Source organism: Carcharhinus amblyrhynchos, chromosome 27 (assembly GCF_965287045.1).
Source record: "Carcharhinus amblyrhynchos chromosome 27, sCarAmb.v2.hapA, whole genome shotgun sequence".
Taxonomy (NCBI): Eukaryota; Metazoa; Chordata; class Chondrichthyes; order Carcharhiniformes; family Carcharhinidae; genus Carcharhinus; species Carcharhinus amblyrhynchos.
This window is the reverse complement of record NC_137350.1, coordinates 23,623,533-23,648,707: the sequence shown is the minus strand read 5'-3', so window position 1 is coordinate 23,648,707 and position 25,175 is coordinate 23,623,533. Positions and strand designations below refer to the sequence as shown.

The following is a 25,175-nucleotide window of genomic DNA, read 5'->3' as shown; positions in this document are numbered from 1 at the left end:
ATCACCCCAGTGGGGTCCTGAAATTGATTAAGAGCTGAAAGGCAAAGCAACTCGCTCGTAGCCACGTGAAAAATTCTCTCATTTTTCCCATTGTTTGAGCCGAATGATTTGACCGCCATATTCCCGTGAATTTCATGGTATGGGGCTTTCATTCTGCCACAAGATTTGTTGCTTCAAATCTACCATTGCAGTGCTCTTCACTTTTTTTTGGTGATGTAATGCAGAATTCGGGTGATCCGTTAATTAATGTTCAACAGTGATAACCTGATATCTGTTAGTGCCAACCTAATCTGCATACTGCAGTTGATGCATCTGCATACTCTTCCACTAAAGCTATTTAGAGTTTAAAAAAACTCAGCTTTCAGAAATGTAGAAATGTCTGTATTCGAACAGGAAATGGGCAGTGCGGCCCAATAATACATCTATCCTCCAAAACAAGCAAATAATCTTGATAACAATTAACACGCTGGTAACACTTTTTTTCCTTCATGTGCTTTATCTAATCCTACATGTTGAATTGGTTTCTGCTGCAGTTACCAAGCCTGAAAATGATTTCCACGTTTTCAATTTTCTCAGTAAGGAAGTGTATTTACATAGAGAAGATAGAAAATAGAAGCAGGAGCAGGCCATTCAGCCCTTCGAGCCTGCTCCGCCATTCATTATGATCATGGCTGATTGCCGAATGCAATATCCTGATCCCATCTCTTGCCCCCTGCCCCCCGCCCCCCCCCCCCCAACCCCTTGAGCTTTGGTCCCAAAAACTATGTATCTAATTTAATCTTGATCTCTCAATATTTTGGTCTCAACTACACTCTGTGGTAATGAATTCCACGCATTCACCACCCTCTGGGTGAAGCAATTTCTCCTCATCCCAGTTCTAAAAGGTTTACCCCTTATCCTCCAAGCTATGTCCTCTAGTTCTGGACACTTCCCATCACCACCACCCACCACCACCATTGGGAACATTGTTTGCGTCTACCTTGCTTAATCCTGTTAGAATTTTATAAATTTTGTTGAGACCCCCTCTCACGCTTCTAAATGCCAATGAATACAATCCTAACCGATCCCACGGTTCATTGCCTACCACTTGGGGAAAAAAAGATCTATTATTCCACCTCTTTGCTTCCTGTCTGTTAACCAGCTTTCTATTCAAAACACAACCTGCAATCCCATATGCTTTAACTTTACATAGTAATCTACTATGTGGGATCTTGTTGAAAGCATTCTGAAAACCTAAATTATTTACTTTTGTTCCAAATCATGAACATTTAACCTAGTGTCATTCACGACCCTTCAGTTATTGGAAATGGTCCCTTTCTATTGAGCTGTTCCATCCTAATCTCATTTCAACCCATAATATGCCATGTTAACAAAAAAAAACCCCAGTTTTTGGAACCTTTGCTGATCACCACAGCAGCTATGGGATTTTGAGGTAGTTAAGGCGATTTTGTGTTTCAGTTTGTTAGTATTGACAACTGCGTCATTCTATTGAAAAGTTTTGACAGCTTTTAAATAAATGGAGAACTGTGATGCCTGATCTCCAGGAATCCTGGGACACCATTGGTACAATTCCATCTCACCGCTGTATCCTCGAGTTTATTTCGCCTTGGTTGACATTTCTCTCATCTACTGTGTAGGGCGGGGAAACTGCCCAAGTTGTGATCTAAGCACACACTCTGCTACAATATTGGCATGAATGTATCCTTTGAGCCAGTCCTTTTGGATTGTTATTTTTATTATGGTGGTTTGGAAAAGTATACAACATTTACACTGGTGTGTTTATAGACTTAATGCTGCTGTTGTACTCGTATAAACTGGGCATCAGTTGAAGTGTAGAAATATTAGTGTGACACAATCAATTTATTTACTTTTCTTTTTAAAACAGCTTGTCTAAGTGGATTTAAGCTTGAAAATGGAACTTGCGTGAAGTAAGTTACTCAATTACAAAGCACTCCATTGGACCCCTTGTGTCCGTTGCATCTTTATTTCCATGGCATTTGCTTCCTGTTATCTAATGAAACACTACTGCATACTGTAAAATACTCTTGCTTCAGTCATGATGTCCCTCTGCCACAAAACTGAGGCATGCAAGATCCCATACACATCATGAGGATGAGGTGATCTAATTCATTCTTCCCGTATTTCCTCCAGGTGCTCACAGGTTTCTTTCCACAGTCCAAAGATGTGCAGGTTAGGTGGATTGGCCGTGCTAAATTGCCCCTTGGTGTCGGGGGGATTAGGTGGGGTAAATGTATGGGGTTACGGAGATAGTCTACATGGAATTGTGGTCAGTGCAGAATCGATGGGCCAATGGCCTCCTTCTGCACTATAGGATTCTATTAATTGATGCTACTTCTGATAGTTTTGTGGACAGGAAACATTTGTGATGTGAAGGCATTTTTGTTACATTTTTAAGATTGCTTTTGGTAAGCTGCCTTCTCTGCTTTCCCATCCTTTGGTCAGAAGCCGGTCTCTATATGTACTGGACTCGGTGCAGACAAAGAGCAAGTGTGTGGGGTCAGTCTCCCACATTCACTTGACTAAATCCAAGCACCTTTCAACTAGTGTACTAGCAAGCTGTAGACTCCAGTAAAGGGTTAATGATGCTATTATTAATAAAGTCACGTGCAGTGTTTCAGATATTATATGTCTTTTAAATGGGTAAAGTGTATCTATTTAATCCCTTTTGAAGAAATGAATTAAATTGAAATCAGATTTTACATATGCATCTACAAGATGTGTCCAAGATAACGGAAACATTTAACTCCTTGTCGTTTTTTGGTGTCCATCCCACTGGCGGATCTTCCGATTTTCCATTTGACGGTTAGCCCCCACTACCAGTTCCCTGGTGGCGGAGGATGCAAACAACAGGATAATCCTGTTGATAGCAGCAGGACTGGGTGACGCTGCCACCAGCCAATGGCAAGCTGCCTCTGCTGCAGAAAACACGCCGTGGAAGATGGGGGGGTAGGGTGGGAGTGGAAAATCCCACCTCAGGTGGAGGAAAGTACGGTTGTGAATCTAGACTCTCAAGAACACAAGAAGCAGGAGTAGGCCATCAGGCCCTTCAAGCCTGCCCCCGTTATTCAATACGATTATAGTTGATCTATGCCGGCCTCAACTCTCTTTTTTTTCTGTGCCATTTCCTCATAGCCCTCTATTCCTTGATCTGTCAAATATTTATCCACCTCCACTTTAAATACATCTAATGATGCAGCCTCCATTTTCCTTTGGGGCAGAAAATTCTAGAGATTCATCACCCTCTGCGAGAAGAGTGTAGCACAGTGGTTAGTAGTGCTGCCTCACAGCATCAGGGACCTGGGTTCAATTCTAGCCTTGGGTCACTGTCTATGTGGAATTTGCAGATCCTCCCAGTGTCTGCGTCAGTTTCCTCGCGGTGCTCCGGTTTCCTCCCACAGCCCAAAGATGTGTGGGTTAGCTAAATTGGCCAAGCTAAATTGACTCTAGTGTTGGGGGATTAGCAGGATAAATATGTGGGTTGCGGGACTAGGATCCGGGTGGGATTGTGGTCGGTGCAGACTTGATGGGCTGAATCACCTCCTTCTGCACAGTAGGGATTCTCTGATTCTGTAAGAATATTCTATGCACCACGGTTTTATATGACCTGCCCTTTGTCCTGTAGCTTATGCTTTTCCCTTTAGAAAAGAAACAATGAGTGGCTACTTTGGCCATGACGTTTGATTAATACGGAGACGTACTGCCAAAGATGATTAATTTCTGGATGTAATATATCTGAAGTGGGAAACTTTTTAGTCCAGGATTGAATAGAATTGAATCCAGAAGGACCACAGACTGAGTCCATTACACAACAGATTGCTATGAATAATTTGACATTTTTACCATATTGAATTTTTTTTTAAAACCTATAGTTTCTTTAGTTGCTATCTAATGCAAACAACCCATGTTAGTGATTTAAGGCTGAATTATTACTGACTAGTGGAATTCCATGTCATTCCTAACTTAACCAGCACAAATACTTGGGACACAAACACCAAAGATCTTTGTCTGGGTATAATGAGCCTGTTAAGGCAGTAATGTGCTTTTTGGAGGGGCCGGCGGTTAATTTTCAATCTTTTCAATGTGTCTGAGACAACTAAAACATTTAGCTCCTTGTTATTTCTAGATGTCCATTTGGTTACGGAGGATTTAACTGTGATAAATGTAAGTACTCGTCATTTACATTCTTCGCAAAATATCACATTTACAAATTACTGAGATTCAAACACTCTTTGTGTGCCAGTAATGGAAGCGAGAGCTATTTGATACAATGATCAAGGATCATGGTGATGTTTGTATCTTGAGGGTTGCAGACTATGGACTGAATTTTCTGGCCCTCTCCACTGATGGAATCTTTAATCTTCTGGTCCGCCAATGGCAAACCATACACCACCCCACCTCCCCATTTGATTTCCTGGTGGCATGGCCGATAAACACCATTGATTTCAGTGGGACCAGAAGGCATGGTAACAGAAAGCACGCAATGGTTTCTGTACTCACCACACTTCCTCTGGTTTCATGTAATAGTGCTATAGCTATTTCCAGTATTGTTAATGGGTGCAAGTACTTAATCTGCTACGTGGTTAAGTCTCAAAACTCTTAGCATTCTAATATTACATGATTTCATTTTTAGCTCTTTTTTAGCTTCTCTTATCTAGATAAGAGTGTGAAGTTCAGATTTGCATTGCCAGTTGGCCCTTATGATGGGGGAGGGTGGTCACCCAGTCAAACTGAGCAAAACAAAACAAACAACATACTGATAGTTAACTCTGGCTTGCTACCACCAATGCCCTCACAGATGCAGCACAGGCATGCTATGCCTGGAATCCTGATAGCCAACGTGATGCTGGATGTCCTTCAAACAAGTAACCTTCCTGAAATCTGGATAGCATTTTCTACCCTCTTCCTCCCAATCCCTAGATCTCCCCATTATTACTGGTGTCCACTTCCACCTTTCCTCTTCCACTCTTCTTTCTCCTTTCTCCATGGGCATTCTGTATCACCCAAACCCCAAGGATTGGGGGCTTCACTGTTTCCTCTTTGTTACAGAGGGCAGCAACGTCCTGAAGACCATCCATTTTGAAAGGAGATTGAGATTTAACACTCTCTTCCCCAAGTCTATAATTTTATTGCTAGCCCATAGGGCCAAAGAACAAAACAGCCTGGGAAACGGGCCCTTCGGCCCAACAAGCCCGCACCACCATTTTAACATTGAGTCCCCCCTCCACCCATGACCCTTATCTATGCTTATGGCGTTCCACATTGAGGGAAAACTAATTTAGGGACAATTTATTACACCAATCAGCCTAACCGCACATCTTTGGGGTGCAGGAGGAAACTAGAGCACCCGGAGAAAACCCACGCAAGCACGGGGAGAATGCGTAAACTCCCACAGTCACTGGCCCAAATCCATGTGTCTGCACAGCAAACAGTGATAGTCACTGAGCTGTCGTGTTGCCCAGCTGTTGTCGTGGTTTATCTAAGCGTACACCAACAACGTGAAGTACTAAGCTATTCTCGAAACAACCAAGAGCAGCCCTCATGCAACCCATCGTGTGTATGCCCCTCGTTGGACAACAAGGCGGACCGAAGCACCTGTGAAAAACATTAGTATCATCCCCATCCTTATACGTTACCAGGGACGTCCCAAGGCTACTGAACCTTATTTAAAACAATCTCCTATATCCCTCCATCTCCAACCCACTCATGTGCCTGTCTAAGTAACTCTTAAACAACTCCAGCATGCCTGCCTCCGCCACCTTGCTCGGCAACAGCAATATCTCAATCTGTGCGTTGTTAAGGCTGTGTATATGGATCAAACCCCATTGTCCAAGATAGAAATCACAATCAAGCAGTTCAGATTCCAAGGAATGGACAGAAAGTTTCCTGCTCAGGGAATCATAGTGCATCATCTGATTTATGGCTAAGTCCCAGTGAAGCCATATCGAGTTTCACCCCAGCAAGTGAAATGTTGGGTGGGATTCAGTAAAAGAGATTAGATGAGTGAGATCTGATGGGATAAAGTGCTCCAATGGCCAACGTCATCGATTCAGGTTCCCAGGGGCAAAAGTCCTACTTATCAAGAGTTGTTGGCAGTCCATCATGCTGCAAGTGCTAGCATCCATCCAAGGCCCAGGATCAGGGAAGGACCTAAAGACACTGGAGAGGGGAGGCAGGAGGAGAGAGAGGGGTGTTGGAGGCAAGCGCTAAGAGGGGATTTTCAGTGGTCAATTGATGGGCACAGAGTGCATGATAGTGAGGTACGTTGGCAAAACCAGTAAGTTTTGTTTTCATAGAATCCTACAATGAGAAGGCAGCCATTCGATCCATCAAGTCTGCATTGACCACAATCCCACCCAGCCGCTATCCCCATGTCTACCCTGATAGTCCCCCTAACACTAAAGGTCAATTTATCATGACCAATCCACCTAACCCACACATCTTTGGACTGTAGGAGGAAGCCAGAGCACCTGGAGGAAACTCACATAGACATGGGGAGAATGTGCAGACTCCACACACAGTGACCCAAGCCGGGAATCGAACCTGGATCCCTGGCGCTGAGAGGCAGCAGTGCTGACCACTGCCACCCTGTTGTGTGATCCTCTGGAGCATGGAAGACCGACACGGTTTCCATTTAATCCCTTAGGCGCCACTAAATTATGGTGGGCTCTGAAATAATGGGAAAGATTTTCTGCACATCCTGCGGATCTTCAGGTCCACTAGCAGTTGGCAGGAAGGACCAAAAAATTCTGCCTAATATGTCATTTAGACTTTCTCTCTCAGAATCATCTGAGAAGGTGGATGAGGTTCATCGTCATGACTGTTTTCTCCTCTTACGAGAACTGTTTGGATAATTAGGAAGGGAGAAATGTTAAACTCTGAAATATGCTGTGTAGATTTGACCATATCACTATTTTCTGGGCAAGGAAACTACTGCAGGTATTCCCAGGAGCGCTGTCCTTAATTTATAAGGATCATGCTGGCAACACTAAAGACAAAGTGCCATAGTCTCCGATGACCATAGGCTGCTCACCCCCACGGCCCCCCCCTTGAGGGGAAGAGCTGACTGGTAGCAGTTTAACCTGAGGATCGCCACACCTCAGGCAAGGGGGCAAGGTTGAGAAAGCGGGGGTTTTCATGAATAACCTCAGCTGGTATGAGAATTGAATCCACGCTGTTGGTGTCCCTCTGCGTCACTAACCAGCCATCCAGCCAACTGAACTAAACCGAACTCCTAAGCTATTGTCTTTGTGTATGGCTACAGGAATCAGGTATTAATAAGGAACTAAATGCAGAATGCTACTAGAACATGGTGGGGAGAGGAGGGGGAGGAATATATGCCTCATGTAGGTGGGCTTAACGTGAATTAGAGTGTTGGTATGACTGAGAGATCAGAGAATGAAGGCTTCTGTTCAAGATGACAGAAGTCAGCCAAATACTTCATTTCATATTATGGCACAGTGGTTAACGTTGCTGCCTCACAGTGCCAGGGACCCAAGTTCAATTCAGGCCTCTGGCACTGGGTGATGTTTGTACTTTCTCCCTGTGTCTGAGCGGGTTTCCTCCCACAGTGCAATGATGTGCAGGTTAGGTGGGTTAGCCATGGTAAATGAATGGGGATAAGGCAGAGGGGAGGGACTGGGTGGGCTGCACTTCCAGAGAATTGGTGTAGATTCTATGGGCCAAATGGCGGCCTGCACAGTGGGATTTTTTGGTTCAAATAGTCATCTTAAATATAATTCTGCATTTAAGTGAGTTAAAGGAGTAATAACTCACCTTTCACTCTGTGAATTAGGCATAACTTACCTTTTGTACTGTTTAATGTTTTCCCATTCATTTTAAAATCTGATGCTAAATGATGGGTGTGTGACCACTTTCAGTGTATCCAACTGTAATATTGATGTGACTTCTATTTCCCCAGCATATTTACTGGCAGTTGTGGTCGTCTCCTGTGTATTGGGTGGTATCCTTCTCCTCCTTTTGTTGGCCTTGATTACGACATGTCTCAGGTAAGGACGTGACAACCTTTCTGTCCAATGCTGCTAATAAACAGTAGACTTCAGGGGAAAAGATGATTTTTTTTTTTCTAAGGCAAAAATTGACTACTCTTCTAAAGTGGAAGCTTTGTGACATAGAATGCTGGTGGAAGTGGATACCTACACGCTCTTGGGTTTCTCCTCTTGGTATTTTAGTGGTTTGTCAACCAGGTTATTATAATCTAAAAGAATAAGCTTTCACTGCTGAGGAGATCAAGCAGACCATCCGGTAAACACGCTCTGTCTCACCTGCCAACTTCCACCCAATGTATCACAAAGCCCTCACACACACCTTCTATAGTGGTCAGCAGTGAAAGGGATGTCAAAGGGATGAGTATCTGACACTGATGCCTCCTGTTGTGTTCAACCACAGCTGGTAAGCAACAACTTCCACTTTAGCCAAAGTTACAAAACAGAAGTGAAACACAGTCACTGGAGAAGCAGTGAAGCATCTCAATGGGCAGTTTCCAAAGGCTCCTTCAGAGGTGACAACTGATGGGCACTAATTATTCTCCCTGTCTGTCAGATTAACAAATTAAAACTTTTGGGAGATGGGGGGTGTGGAATTACTGACAGATCTTTCTAATCTGATCTGTGCATGCGCGATTGCACTCTCCACTATGAGCTGCTGGCTTTCCAGTGACCTTGGGTCATGTCCCTCCCCGCCACTGGCAGGAAATAGATTGTGCATTATAATGAATAGAGTGGCAGACAGTTGCATTTTTAAACTCTCCCACACGCTTGTTCAGTACTTACAATATTTTTGGTAGAATCACTTCCTTTGATTTGCAGTTCACAAAGGATGTCTTTAAATACAAATCTATGTTGCATGATAAATTTCCTCGTGTCTGTACTAACCCGCCATGTTGAGAAATCTGACCCCACCTCCCCCACTCGCGTTAGCCAAAATACTCAGTATTGTGTACCATTGGATGCTAAGGGAATTGTGGGATATGGAGATTGGGCAAGGAGGAGTTCAGGTCAAGGATTAACTATGATCTTTTTGAATGACTGGAGCAGGCTATTAAATTCTGAAGGAATAAGCCTTCACAACTAGTTACTGTGTTCTTCAGTCATGCAGTGTGGACATGGTGTTGCTGCTTATCCTTTTGACTGCAGTCAAAGGGTGGTTTTAGAAAATGACATAATTGTTGCTATACTGCTGCTATCCTCACTGTGCTAATGTAAGCATGATATTTTGGTCAGTCATACCTCAGTACAAACACTTGACCTTTCAGCAGCCATCAGCTGATATTTTGAAGAGATGTACTCAATCTGGTTTGAGCTACCTCTAATGGGAAAGGGGAATGAGCTCGATGCAGCCATTTATACTGTCTGTTACACAAGTAGAATTGATGCATTATTGAAGGGTTGCAGGAAGCAAAAAAGTGCAAGTACACGCACTTGTTCACATCAATGGATAAATGCAGTTCCAATGAGTTTAAAACGGCATTTTGAATAGTGTGGGATCTATACGTATTTAATTGCAACATGTAATCACATTGTAAATTATACTGTCTGTTTAGACTTAGTTGTAACTAAAGCAAAAGTGTTTGTTGTTTCCAGATCCAGGAGTGGTTCATGTAGTTCCTCATCCGGCTCCCATGATTATGTAATGTGGCCCAAATCCGAGATGCCAAAGATTCCTCGCGCCACCATGCACTGGGATGGCAATCAGCTCGAAATGCAGGAGAATGGGAGCACCAGCAGTTTGAACGATATCCACCGGGATGGTGGGAGAACGGTGAGTGCTTTCGCCTGCCACGGGAATCGTAGCAGGCAGGACACGGACCAGGCAAAGGTCCATTGACATCAGGGGGGGCTTTCTGGTCTTGGGAGTGCAGCCAGAGAAACTTATCCTTCATCTTGTCCCTCTGATTTTCCATTCCCCTAGACATTCTGTAATCTATAAGGTGCCTCCAATGGTGCCTACATTCTTCTCAAAAGCACATGTGTATTCCTAAGGTGACAGTTTCACACTTTAGGAAAAGAACTTTTTGAGGTCCAATGGGATGAAGGAGTACAATATCAAGGGTAGGAGTCTTAGCAGTGTTGAAGAGCAGAAGGACCTTGCAGTCCAGGTCCATAGGACTCTTAAATCAGCCTCGCAGATGGAGGATGTGGTCAAGAAGGCGTATGGTGTACTGGCCTTCGTTAATCGAGGGATTGAGTTTAGGAGTCAGGAGGTAATGCTGCAACTTTATAAGACCCTTGTCAGACCCCACTTGGAGTACAGTGCGCAATTCTGGTCGCCTCACTACAGGAAGGATGTGGAAGCTATTGAGAGGGTGCAGAGGACATATACAAGGATGTTGCCTGGATTGGGAGGCATGCCTTATGAAGATAGGTTGAGGGAGCTAGGTCTGTTCTCCCTGGAGAGACAAAGGTTGAGGGGCAACCTGATAGAGGTTTATAAAACGTTGAGAGGAATAGATAGGGTGGATTCTCGGAGGCTATTTCCCAGGGCTGAAATGGTCACTACGAGAGGACATAGGTTTAAGGTGCTGGAGAGCAAGTAGAGAGGAGATGTTAGGGGTAAGTTTTTCACTGAGGGTGATGAGTGAGTGGAATTGGCTGCTGTCGGTGGTGGTAGAGGCAAACTCACTGGGGTCTTTTAAAAGTCTTCTGGATGAGTGCATAGGATTTAATGGGATTGGGAGTTACAGATAGTTCTATGGCCTGGTAGGTATGGATATGATTGGTGCAACTTGTGGGCCTAAGGGCCTGTTTGTGCTGTAGTGTTCTATGTTCTATGATTCCTGTGGTTCAGTTAGAAATTTTATAAAGCTCACTGGCCAAACAGGCTAGGTTAGTCTGACACAAAAATGGTTTCTGAAGTTCTTCCTCGATTAGTATTCTGACTTTTACGTTTATCTCCATGGGGTGCAGAAGGAGGCCATTCAGCCCAACCGACTCTGGGGAAAGAGCATCCCACATCTCCCACCCCTCTGCCCTAACCCTGTGCATTTACCATGACTGATCTACCTAACCACAAAAGTTGCTGCCCAGTTTTTCACAAGCATTCTTGTACTTTGGAACTGGAATAGTGATTTCAGTATAGGAATGTTTCATTTGTCTCATCATAAATAAGGAAGGCTATTTAACCCATCTAAATTCATCCATTCAGAAAGATTCTGACTTCTCTTCCACCCTCTGGCCAGCCACATCAATTGCTTTATAAATTTTCTAGACTTTTTGTCTCCGCAATGCTACAACTGGAAGTCCATTCCATGCGTAAATCCTACTTTATGCCGTGTAATTTTCCTAACATTATAAATTTACTAGTTTGAACCCATGTGTCTTTGGCAGAACAAAGCTGATGCATGATATTGCAGAGCTTGTATATAATGAGAACTTGGTGTTCCTCTTTCTAACAGAACTTTCAAACTGTCTGTGTTTTATGCTGCGACAATTTGGCTGGTGAATAGCCAGTGCAAAAGGTGAAAGATCGTTTGGTTTGGTACATGCCCATATCCTTGGCAAGCATCAGACATGCATTTAAACAGACCCGCAAAGCTGCAGCCTTGATTCTAAATGGTATTTACTGTGTGGAAGGCCCTGAAGTGGGTACTTATCTGACTGAAAATGTCTACTATTCACTGGCCCTACTTCTGTTCAAGAAGATCATTATCGTGGTAAATATCTCGGCTCTCATTCCCTGCCCCTGTAAGTTGATAGATTCATTGAAGAAGCCATTTGCTCCCCATTGAGTCTGCACCGACTCTCTGACAGAGTATCCCACCCAGGCCCTTTCGCCTGGTCCATCCCTGGAACCACATCTACCCCCATCCCTGGAACCCCACACATTTACCATGACTAATGCACCCAAGCTATACATCTTGGGACTCTAATTAATTAAGGGTTATGGGGAGAAAGCGGGAAAGTGGAACTGATCCACTTCAGATCAGCCATGATCTTATTGAATGGCGGGGCAGGCTCGAAGGGCTAGATGGCCTACTCCTGCTCCTATTTCTTATGTTCTTATGTTCTAAAGGTCAATTTAGCATGGCTAATTAATCTAATCTGCATATCTTTTGGACTGTGGAAGGAAACTGGAGCACCCAGAGGAAACCCAAGGGGAAACTGGGAGAATGTCCAAACTCCACAAACAGTCACCCAAGGCCAGAATCCCTGGGTCCCTGGAGTTGTGAAGTAGCAGTGCAAACCACTGTGCCACCATGCTGCCTTAACTTAAAATTTAAAGTTTATTTATTAGTCACAAGTAAGGCTTACATTAACACTGCAATGAAGTTGCTGTGAAATTCCCCTAGCTGCCACACTTCGGCGCCTGTTTGGATCAATGCACCTAACCAGCACATCTTTCAGACTGTAGGAGGAAGCTGGAGCAACCGGAAGAAACCCACACAGACTCGGAGAATGTGCAGAGTCTGCACAGACGGTGACCCAAGCTGGGAATTGAACCCAGGTCTCTGGCACTGTGAGGCATCAGTGCTAACCACTGTGCCACCATGCCACCCATTCAGGATCAAAGACTATTTGTCGTCTTAACAGAGATAAAAGGTCAAGTCAAACATACAGGAAAATACCGACTGGTCCATTTAGCTTGTCCCACATGTTCTTGATCTATTATTTAATAACAGATCATAGTAAGAGCATCACTGGCTGTTGGCTTCTAACTATCCAATTATCAAATTTTTAGCCATGATAACACTCTTGCCTCAATGTCAAAAAGCTGTGGGTTTATGTCCCATTCCAGAGGTTTGAGCACAAACACCTTGGTGGGCCCTTCACTGTGGTAGCCCCTTTTGGATGAGACTTTAAATGAAGCTCTGTCACATCTCTCAGGTGAATGTGGAAGATCCCATTGTACTAATTTCAAAGAGCTAAGGGAGTTTTTCCAGATGTCCTGGCAAATATTTATTCCTCAATAAACATCAATACAGATTATTTTGTCTTTATTATACTGTTAGTGGAACCTTTCTCTTCACAAACGGGCTGCTGAACTTCTAGCACTATTACAATGACTCAAAATTACTCCAGTGGCTGATGTTGAGAAAGGAGCAGCATATGAATGCAAGTCATTTTCTTTGAAGATGTTAGCTATTGATGAGGGTTTGGTTGCAGTGTTTATTGTTGTTTCTCTAATTCAAATGATCTGCACCACTATCCTGATTCCCAGTTGAAAATGCACAAGATAGGAAGAGATATTTCCAGTTTAAAGTTTATTGAAGTTGATTATCTTGCATTCAACAGTTCAATTCCTAAAACTAAACCTTGCCTGTAAAACCTATGAGCTATGGTATTTGATTATTGCGACATTGTATAGGCCAGGATCCTCCCATGTTCAGAATGCAGAAAGGCCAGTCGGGGGGGAAGGGGGTGCAGATAATCTCCAAAGATGTGCAGGTTGGGTTAATTGGCCATGATAAATTGCCCCTCAGTGTCAGGGGAACTAGCAGGGTAGATGCATGGGGTTATGGGGATAGGGCCTGGGTGGAATTGTTGGTGCAGGCTAAATGGGCTGAATGGCCTCCTTCTGCACTGTAGGGATTCTATAATCCAATGACAGTCCGCAACCGGTTTATACACCAATGGAATTTTGCATTGACATCCATCATGTAATAATTGCAGAAAGGATAGGAACTCCATTACCATGTATTAGCAGGCTTTTGCATTGTACCTTCGATAGGTTTCCCCGTCATGGTGGGGTTTAAAACTGGTCTGGACCAATGGGCCTGGCCAGTGCCAGGGGGCACTGCCAGTGAAGGGAGGCTTCAAGGGAGATCTATGAAGGGGAGATTCCCCATGTCAGCCAGCAGGAGAGGAAGAATCATTTATTTATTGTTTGAGGAAGATGGCGCCCAGGTCTCTGGAAAGACTGATGTTGTGGTGGAGTGAGTTCATTCAGAGCACGCTCTGAATCGTGGGACATCGTGGGAGTCACCTCCAGGGATTTTAAAAACTGAGTTCCAAAAAAATTCATCAGGAAAATCCCATCAGTGGAGCCAACGGTTTACACACCACCTTTCCCACCTGATGAGGAAATCCTGGCCATGGAAGATGAATCTTGAAGATCGTTAATCCCCAATAATTGGGGATTATTGGAAAATCCCCGATAGTCATGGCAATTTGCTGGTCTCCCCGTGACTTGTTTCTCAGATTTTTCCATTGATTGTACACGTGGTGAGAGGTGTCATTGGGGGGAACCAGAAGATCCCACCAGGTATGAACAGCCAGAAAATTCCAGCCAATCTAGTTGTCACTTGTTCCTGAATTGCTTTGTGAACTTCAGAAAAATACAGTTCCTGAGTAAAATACAATTCCGTCCACCCAGGCATTGCAAAGCACTGGAGAAATACCAGTAGGTGTCTGCAAGGCCCTCCAGCTCCAGTTGCAAGAAAAGTATCCCAGCAACAGTCTAATTGCTGCCTTTTCTTGAATGCCCCCACAATGAAGAACTATTTCTTCCATCAGTTGCTCTCTGGCTGGTCCCAAAGTCCATGCTGTGATATGGCTAGTCTGACAACACCAGGTTTTAGTCCAACCTATTTATTTGATAATATACTCACTAGCTTTCGGGGTTACCCCCTTCGTCAGGTGAATGGAGAGTTCTGGCCTCAGACAGAGCATATAAAGCACAGACAGTTTAGAGATTACTGATTAAAATGCGAATCCTTACACCTAACCTGCTGTTCAAGACCTGAAGTGGCTGATAATGTGAGTGGAAGGAGCACTGATCACAGTTTAAAGAGATGTGTATTGTCTCCAGACAGTACAGTAAGTGAGGTTTTGCAAACCCAGGCAAGTCATGGGGGTTACAGATAGTGCGACATGAACCCAAGATCCCTGTTGAGACTGTCCATCGACATGGATACCATCATCACACGTGGGAATACCATCCACCAGGTACATGGTAAATACTCTTGCAACTCGGCCAACATTGTCTACCTGATACGTTGCAAGAAAAGATGTCCCGAAGCATGGTACATTGGGGAGACCATGCAGACGCTACGACAACGGATGAATGAACATCGCTCGACAGTCACCAGGCAAGACTGTTCCCTTCCTGTTGGCGAACACTTCAGTGGTCATGGGCATTCAGCCTCTGACCTTCGGGTAAGCATTCTCCAAGGCGGCCTTCACGACACACGACAGCGCAGAGTCGCTGAGCAGAGACTGATAGCCAAGTTCCACACACATGAGGACGGTCTCAACGGGGATCTTGGGTTCATGTCGCACTATCTGTAACCCCCATGACTTGCCTGGGTTTGCAAAACCTCACTTACTGTACTGTCTGGAGACAATACACATCTCGTTAAACTGTGATCAGTGCTCCTTCCACTCACATTATCAGCCACTTCAGGTCTTGAACAGCAGGTTAGGTGTAAGGATTCGCATTTTAATCAGTAATCTCTAAACTGTCTGTGCTTTCTATGCTCTGTCTGAGGCCAGAACTCTCCATTCACCTGACGAAGGGGGTAACCCCGAAAGCTAGTGAGTATATTATCAAATAAATAGGTTGGACTAAAACCTGGTGTTGTCAGACTTTTTACTGTGTTTACGCCAGTCCAACGCCGGCATACCCACATCGTGATATGGCTAACCACAGGGTAGTAGGTAGGAGCATTATGCATTGTGTCAGTGCAGTCTTCAGTCACTATTAACCCAGGAACTCAGCTAATGTTCTGGGGACCTGCGTTCAAATCCTGCCATGACAGGTGGTAGAATTTGAATTAAATAAAAATATCTGGAATTAAGAATCTACAACCATGAAACCATTGTCAATTGTGGTAAAAACCCATCTAGTTCAGTCATTGAGAGAGAGTATTTGAGGACCAGGATCTCAGAACCAAGACTACGGTCATAGTTTACTCGGCAGCAGTGATCCCCACATTCCGATGTGCTTTGCAGACATCTGATAAAGGTACTGATAAACAACCCAAATGCAAATCAAACAAGCCTGAGTTAATTACAGATAAATGTTAACTTGTGTTTATCTTGCTGTGTCAGAATTAGTAGTGAGAGAACTTGAACAATGAATGTCCCATCTCTCAGCCTGTTTTGGAGCCAGAAGGCCTACCCATGTCTCGTTTAAATGTTTCAAGTTGTTTATCTCTCTCCCAGATGGCTATCTAGAGGCAGTTGGTAAATAAGGGAGTTCCTTGGTGGGGCTAGCAGTTCTGAGAAAGAGGATCATTAGCAGCAGGCATTGCAAAACACTAGAGGAATACTATCAGTAGGCCTTTGCAAGGCCCTCCCGCAACAGTGCCAAGATAAGTGCTCCAGCAACAGTCTAGTGGCTGCCTTTTCTTTAATACTCCCACAATGAAAACCATTTCTTCCATCAGTTCCCCTCAGGCTGCTAATTTTCAAGTATTTATTTCAAAGGATGGAATTATCCAGGCCTCCAGTAGCCACTCGCCATTGGCTGTTGGTGGGATCTTGTGGTCCTGCCAGTGTCGATGGCATTTTGCGTGGTTTGCTCACCCACCTGCTGCCAGGGAACCCATCACAGGGGGCCACCTTTGGAACCAGAAGATGGCACTGGCGGAAAAAGCTGGAAAATCCCGCTCAAAATCAAAGCTTAATTTTTCATCTCTTCAGCTCTTAATATCTGGAATACCGTACGATCCAGTTCAGTGACTTTTAACATTGCTGCCTTGTCTGCAGGCGTCCTCTTTGAACCACCAAGTTTTCAATGGATTCCTGAAACACAGGTTCTGTACAGTACAGAGTTGTACCATTGAATAGCAAAGAACTCTTATTAAAAACAGAAGTCCACAACAGTTCCCCAGGTCTGACTGTACAAGAAGCAGCAAAGAAATGTGAAAAATGAGTATTTGCAGTGGAGAATTCTTTCAAAAATAACACAGAGCAACCAATACAGGGTACAAATAAATATATTCAGGGGGTGGGGGGTCCTGAAAATGCAGCAAAAGAATTCGAATGCAGAGAAGGAACAAAATGGTGTTTTATCCCAGGCCAGATTGAGGACATGATGTCATCATACTGCTCACATTTTGAGAGGGAATACTGCACTTCAAATGGAACCCAGATGTAAAAAATAAAGCCTTTTTAAAACGAAACTACTTTAAAAGAGGGCATTTGAAATGGAGATTTACTGTACATTTATGTAATGAAATGCAGTGACTGACTTGGCCTTGGGTTGAAAATATCTTGTGTAGCCAAGTTTTTGAAAAAGAAAGTAACATTTTGGTTCGAAACCTTTGATGTCAGAACACTTTCAAACCTGTGATCTTTTAATATGAATTTGTGCATAAGGCAGTGGTATCACGTGTCAGAGCTTGTTGTATAATAGGAAATTTATTCACCATCAGTTGAGATCAGGGCTTCTCTTTCATGCATTGAATGACCTCACTGTGCCTGGTTTATACTCAGCAGCTGTGTTCAACATTGTACAGAATGTCTTTTCTTAGTATCTTTACAAGTGTACTACCTTTTTTAGTACGAGTAAGAATTAGGTCATTTTTTAAAAATTTGTTCAGGAGATGTGGGTGTTGTTGGCTGGGCCAGTATTTATTGCCCACCCCTAATTGCCCTTGAACTGAGTGGCTTGCTAGGGCAGTTGAGAGTCAACCACATTGCTGTGGCTCTGGAGTCATGTAGGCCAGACCAGGTAAGGACAGCAGATTTCCTTCCCTAGAAGGACATCAGTGAACCTGATGGGTTTTTGCAACAATCAATAGTAGTTTCATGGTCATCATTAGTTTTAATTCCAGATTTTCTTTTTTTTTTCCTCCATTTGCTGTGATGGGATTTGAGCCCAGGTCCCCAGAGTTTGGGTCTCTGGATTGCGAGTCCAGTGACAATGCCGCAATGTCACTGCATCTTCTTTTAACTCCTCGCGCCACGAAGAAATCTGCCTGCATAATTTGGGGGCAGGAGGTTAGGGTGGATTCAGTACAGAATGTATTCCCAGGTCCTCTGCACATGCATTGTCTGTGGTAATGAGCATTACTTCAGAAGAATGTTGATTCAGTAAAACTACAGTAAAAGCTGATTAGATGGTAGCATTCTTGTGCATTTAGAGTATTCATGCCATCAGACTGTGTTTCCTGGAACAGAAAGGAATGTTTGCAGAACTGTGGGGTATTTTCCCTATATTGGGTAGAGTGTGATAGTGGGAGGAAGAAAGAAGGAAAAATAATTGTCACAAATAGGCTTACATTAACACTGCAATGAAGTTACTGTGAAAGTTCCCTAGTCATCACACTCTGGCACCTCTTGAGAGAATTTTAGCACAGTCAATGCATCCAAGCAGCTCGTCTTTAGACTGTGGGAGGAAACCCACGCAGACATGGAGAGAACGTGCAAACTCCACTCAGACAGTGACCCGAGGCCGGAATTGAACCTGGGTTTCTGGTGCTGTGATGCAGCAGGGCTAACCCTGTGCCACTGTGCAGCTCGTGCAGTGAGAGAGAAAAACAGCACTGAGGTCAACGGTTGCTTTATTCACTGTATCTTTGGGAACAGAGGGGAAGGAAATAGCAAGGGGCAAGTCCCACAATGTCAAACTGGTGGGCTGTGCTCTGATTGTACCCACCTCGCTAGCAGCTTACTATTTTAGAGAACATTTTAGAAAGTCATCCCAGTGCGCAAGAGTTCATGGAACCCTCCCTGCCAGGGCATGACCCTCTCCTCCCTAAACCATGCACTCAACTGAGCCCCGCTGGGAGGTTTGCTTGTCAGATGCACATCGTGAGAAACCAGTCATGATGCATGCCAATCCGTCCTCATGCCAATCTGAATGGATTTTCTTGCGCGGGGGGTGGGGTAGGGCTGATGATCCACGTATAGAAGCTTGATAATGAGACATAAATGTGCAACAATGATGTTCCTGATCTTGAACTTGGGAATACCTTTGCCTCACTGTTGGGAGGCAGGCACAATTGCGTCACGTTTTTACCTTTTTAGTGTGGAACCCGATTCGGACGTTGCCAAAGAAAACAGGAGTACAATATCATCCCAATAGTTTTAATTTCAATACAAATTTAAATCTTGGCACAATGGGAAAACATTGTAGAGTTCAGAGGCATATAACTTTGAGATTGACCATTTGTTGGGGTGAGGTGGAAAAGCACTGCTTCACCAAGGGTAGTGGAAATCTGAAACTCCCTTCCGTTTTCCGCCAAGTCATTTGCGTTGGCCATTTGCATTGCCAGGGAGAACCTGCTGTGGAGGGCAGGACAGGACCAGAAGATTCTGCTGGTGTGACTAGCCGGAAAATACCGGCCTTTGAGTGTTAAAGTATATGGAACCAAAATACGGATCAGCCGTGATGTATTGGTCTGGCAGGACGGGCTTAATGGCATGGATACTCTAAATGCATAAGAACCATTTAACCAGCATTTACTGCAGCTTTTAGCAAGTCATGTGTTCCTCTGAGTAATGCTGATTGCCACAGACAGACAGAGTGCATGTACAGAGGAATTGAAGACGTGAGAATAGGTTCTGTACCGAACCCACCCTAACCCCTTGTCCCCAGTGACCTACTCTTCCTGTTTCTGTGACTGAAACACGCTCCGTTAGGTTCCGTCTTAAACTTGGAGCAGCGAGTGACACACTGCCTGCACCAGAGTCCATGCATTCACGTTTAAGGCAGAAAGGTTTTGAGATGTATTTGAAAGACCTGGACTGGAAGTTTCCAGCCGTTCACGCCGGCGGGATTCTCCGGTCCCGCTGCAGTAAACAGAGAGCTGGCTGAGCGCCAAATTCTCCATCCTTGCAGCGGCGACAGGGCATGAGTGGCCAGCGAATTCTGGCCACGACGTTCACCGCGTGCACGTACGAATTCTGATTCTGCTCCTAATCAACCTTTTCTTATTGCTGGCTGTGTGTTTTTTTTTAAATTTCAGCCGGAGAAGAATGATGACCTGAAGACCTTTAAAGGGAAACAGCCGTCCCGCTATACCTATCTCTGCCAGGGTCAAGAGAATCCATATTATGTCAGCGACGAAAAGAAGCCTGAATACTTGTAAAACGAGCAGGATTGGAAGTTGGAGGATGGAGCGGATGCTTCAGGATCTATTGAAAACAGCCTAGCATTCTTTGTGCCTGTGTGCATGTTGCATAGTAAGCATAAAAGGAGTTGGGAGGGAGGGGAAGGAATTTAAATTTTGTAAATTTTTACTCTAAATCTTGGGGGAATATTTCTACAGTGAGTCAGCTAATGAAATACAAATGTTCCATGCATCTCCAGAGCCAAGAATAGAATTCTTATCTCCTGGCCACTAAAATATCAAATGGGGAGACTGATTTGTAACATTGGCCTCTTGGGTTGTCACCCTTGCCCCTTCTCCCACCACCATTATGAGGGCCGACAGCTTATTATTCCAAATGTAAAGCCTCGAGGAGGGGAGAATGCAGGTTTTTTAGTAAAATGATGTGGCTTGTCACCGATTTTGATACCAAGTTGTGGAAGACGGGGATTGGGGTGATCGGAGCAGGGGGTGGGTAGCTGAGCAGTGATCTACTACGCTTGGTGCCACGAGTCTCCTGCTTTTGGGGGCGTTTGATTCTTCATTTTACACTTTTTGTTGGTCTTTGACCTGTGGATCAGTACATTTATTTCCACTCAATAGTGCCAATCGCAAAGGTTGCGCCTTCATCGGGCAACTGATGCATTCAAATGTTGAGTACGGTGCTGCAGATGGTTGCAGTAGTTGCTCTTTGTGTCAGCAACCCGCACCAGGCCACCCCATATAAGGAGGGTTCCTTATAAAGTAAAATGTTAACAGAGCGATTTTAAGTTCTTCAACTTATCTTTTTAAAAAGTCAACATCCCTTGTGACAGAAAAATGATGTTTGAATGTATTTAATCTGGTGGCGTTTGCCCAGCCACAATACTTGTGTGTTTCTTCTTTAGCACAGCATAGTGTATACTTTCTTTTGCTGTGTTTTTTTAAATGAATGTTTAATTGCCAGCTCTTTTACATTGTGCTGCTGTCTTTGGATGGGCTGGAATGTGGTGGGACTTCCCTTGTTTTTAAAAAAAATCATTTTTAACCTTGCAAAGTAAAGGACAATTTTAAGAAAAAAATCTTATCCTTTATGATTTAATAAAAGGCTGGTTCGTAGACAATAGGAGATGACTAATTTGAGACTTCAAATGATGGAAGGAAACAGTCCACCTCTGATGTGGCATGCCAATTTTACAGCTGCCCAGTTAGCTCATGAGGACACATTTCCATCAAAAAGAATAATCTTAAGAAATTTGCACATTTTAATGATTGAGTATATGGATGTAAATTGTAAATACTCTGGGAGACACCTACACTCCAAGATGTACATTTAGTTGTTTTGGGGGAGGGATGGGGATTTGAATTTACAGTCTGTCCTCACTTTCTTGTTTTTTTTTCATTCTTTATTTCTATGTTCTTAATGTTTTTCTCTTCAGTGAAGATTTCCTACGTTTGGCAATTTAAAACGTAATTTTTTTTTCCAAGCAAAAAGGTATTAAGTTTGGCAAATAAACCAATTCAGCTTTCTGATATTTTGTTTAAAATTCAGAAATGCCTCTGATAATGGTTTGGTGGATTTTTAACACGCTGGAAATTCAGTGGCTCACGTTGGAGGAAATGCCAACCATTAACTCTGTGCCAGTAAAATTTAGTTTGCCCCATTCTTGGTGCTGCTTTACCAATGCATTCTTTAGTATGTCTGGTCAGCCTCTACTTATTAACCTTTTGTAACATGTGGTGGTTCTTCCTATAAACTGGCTGCGCTGTGGAAGTATTTGAGGACTGACTAGCTGTGACACTTTGGCCAGTGTGTGTTTAATTGACCTCACACCAAAGAATAGTGTGGGGCACACGTGTTGGCACCACAGTGCACAGTTACTGCTGGGGAGGCCTCTTCGCTGATCCAGAGAGACTGGCGTCTACCAAGCAAATCCTTTTTTTAAAAAAAAAATGTGCCCCTTCAGGCTTTAAATGGAAAGGTTTAGTTCAACGTAGCAGTCGTGGTGACTCAAGGCTGTGGCCGGAATTCTCCCATCCCGCCCGCCACTGAAATTGTAGCGGGCAGGTTGCGAAATTTAGGGCTTTTAGAACAGTGTGGCTGGAGAATTCCGCCCTGTATCTCTGGATAGTTGCTTGGTGGGATTTTGGGTTTTGTGCACCCTTTCTTCCTCTGACCTTTCTTTGAAGGACAGTTACAAAGTGATGAGTACTAGTAGCACTTGACAGTTCAATGGTAAGTGATGTTGTGGCAAAGCATTATTGAATAGTGAAGCTCAGTAACCTCTCCTGTGCAACTTATAGGAAATAACTCCAAAGATTGAGTACAAGTAAAGCACAGAAATGTTGGTTTGTCCTTGATGACTTCATATTCCAAATCCAAATATTGGCATCCCCCTTTTTTTTTGCTGAATAGATGAAGGCCAAATTCCTTCAGAGCCTTTCTCAAAACAGTTATTCTCCCCATCCAATATTTTGAATGTCTTATTTAATTGTATAGCTTAAATTTTAAAACATGTCTGTGGAAACATTCAGCGGGTGCATGTAAAAATTCCTGTTTCTCAGTCCAAAAAGGAACAGTCTATAAATAGTGAAGATGTGACTATTTTTCCCCTTATGCAAATGATATATTTTTGAAATACAGAGAATGAATATGAGAAATGCAAGTCAAATTCACTGAACAGAAATGTACTCCAGCTTTCAATACCTAACTAGGTTGCGTCTCTCGTGTGTCTGCTTAATAAGGTTTTATTTTTTCTTTTTAGCATGGAAGTTGAGCATCGCCTTTTCTTTCCCTCCATATCAATTTCTGCTTCATTTGATTCTGTTGCCTAGTATTCTGCCAATAAATACATGTGAGCTTTCCTTGCTCGCCAACAGGATAAGAGTTAATGCTTCGTGGAATAGAGATGTTTGTTTCAGGGAGGGGGACAAAGTGGGAGAAATTGGATAGACTGCATAAAGCAGTTACTAAAAGTGCATGAAATGTACATTTCAGCATAGTCAAAAGTTAACATTTCAAAATAAATTAAAACACAATTGATATTTCATTTCAAATATTAACTGAAGAGATAGGTGAAAAATGTGGTTATATTTTCTACTTCCAACCATAGATTATGATAGAGATTGATACTTTGTGGTCCATAATGCATTGGTCCCGAATGCAGAATAAATCTTTGGCATCCCATGACTGTGTATTTTTTAAAAACCTGGAAAATATTGCAGTTTTGCATATTAAACTGTTTTTCATGTGGTTTTGGGAGGAATGTGCGAATAGGTCAAGGATCTTTATCTGTCCAATAGTTTGAATGGACCTTCAAGCACACTAAAAAGGAACACCTCCAAATTCACTGACATAGGTCTTCCTGGGAGTGGGGGCAGGGGAAGTGTGTAAAAGGGAAAAGAAGGGCACTCTGTTTAAGTTGCGATTGGCAGAATATTTGTAAATGGGTGACAGGGTTGTGGTTTCAGTTTGGATGCCATCTCTAACAATGGAACCAAAACTCAAACTAAAGGAATCCTTCAGTGATGGCAGAGTTTCTGCACTAATTCCCAGAAACATACATCCGGGAGACACTTTCAATCTCCCAATGATCCTGCTTCGTGGATGTCACTTGTTCGTGTGTTGTTATGTTTCAGCCGATGTGTAATGGAAAGCGTACTTCCAGGAGTTCCCATTGCTCGCAGGATTTTAATTTGCTGCTGTTGCACGTAATAAAATTGGCCAAAGTTGCATTCTCCATCTGGATTGACTGTTTTGCTTGTACCTTTTTTGTATATTGTAGTTTGTGATACTTGTAAAACAACTTAATGCCAAATAGGAGTAAACTCATGAGAATTTCAGTAACTTTGTTAAAAAATCACTGGTATTGTAATTTGGATTTTTTTTCTATTGATCAACATTGTATAATTTAAAAAGATGTTTAAATTGAAATAAAGAAATTCTTTCCAGTTTCTCTCTTGTATAGTTACTTTCAACTTTGAGCCATTGACACCAGATAATTTCAGGATGGGGAGTGAAAATAACCATTCACAGTATTAGTGTCGAACTTTGAGTGATGGAGCGCTACTAGTGGACCATAATGGAACATGTTCACTGTCTTCCGTGTTCTGCCGGTGGAATATTCTATTAGGTCAGTGGTTCATAACCTTTTATATGTCGCAGTACTCTGTATGGGGTGGCATGGTGGCACAGTTCAATTCCTGGCTTGGGTCACTATGCAGAGTCTGCACGTTCTCCCTGTGTCTGTGTGGGTTTCCTCCAGGTGGTCTGATTTGTCCCACAGTCCAAAAGACATGCTGGTTAAGTGCATTGGCCATACTAAATTCTCCCTTGGTTCACCTGAACAGGCGCCAGAGTGTAGCGATTTGGGGATTTTCACAGTAACTTCATTGCAGTGTTAATATAAGCCTACTTGTAACACTAATAAATTTTAAAAACTTCACTATATAAAACAAAATTTGAGGCACACCTATTTTCTCAATCTTTTTTCCTCACTGGGTGCTTCACTTTTTTTAACCTCTGCCTGTCCTCTTATCTTTAACCTCTCCTTGTCTCTCTGGCTTCTCCTCGGGCTCTGCACCATTGAGTTTTCACTTTTTGTGCAGTTGCTTGCGACCTTTACCTTCAGCTCCAAGTCCCATTGGCTGTGTGCATGGGTCTGACTGCCACTAAAATATCTAAACCAAGCATGTGGTTAGGTGGATTGGCCTACGCTAAATTATTCCTTAGTGTCCCAAGTAGGTTAGGGGGATTAGCAGGGTAAATATGAGACATCTGCATAGAAATTGTCCCTTTGGGAAGATTCAGCATGGCTTCATGAAAGGCAGGTCATGTTTAACTAATTTTAGCAGAACTTTTTGAGGACATTTTACAAGCACAGTGGACAATGGGGAACCAGTGGATGTGGTGTATCTGGATTTCCAGAAGGCATTTGACAAGGTGCTGCACGAAAGGCTGCTGCGTAAGATAAAAGGTGCATGGTGTTACGAGTAATGTATTGGCATGGGTACAGAATTGGTTAACTAACGGGGTAAATGGGTGCTTTTCTGTTTGGTGATCAGAGACTAGCGATCTGCCTCAGGGATCAGTGTTGGGACCACAATCGTTTACAATTTACACAAATGATTTGGAGTTGGGGACCAAGCGTAGTGTGTCAAAGTTTGCAGATGACACTAAGAT

The 25,175-nt window shown here is 43.3% G+C and overlaps 1 protein-coding gene across 1 annotated transcript in view; it reads left to right on the top strand.

The window, feature by feature from the left end:
* Positions 1–23,947, top strand: part of LOC145359159 (protein HEG-like) — a 94,381-nt gene extending 70,434 nt beyond the window's left edge. Inside the window, exons 8-12 of the mRNA XM_080213586.1 lie at positions 1,886–1,928; positions 4,145–4,182; positions 7,940–8,027; positions 9,621–9,798; positions 19,892–23,947. Coding sequence (XP_080069712.1) covers positions 1,886–1,928; positions 4,145–4,182; positions 7,940–8,027; positions 9,621–9,798; positions 19,892–20,014 — 470 coding nt within the window. The 3' untranslated portion in view covers positions 20,015–23,947. The remainder of the gene's footprint in view (positions 1–1,885; positions 1,929–4,144; positions 4,183–7,939; positions 8,028–9,620; positions 9,799–19,891) is intronic.
* The last annotated feature ends 1,228 nt before the right edge of the window (positions 23,948–25,175 follow it).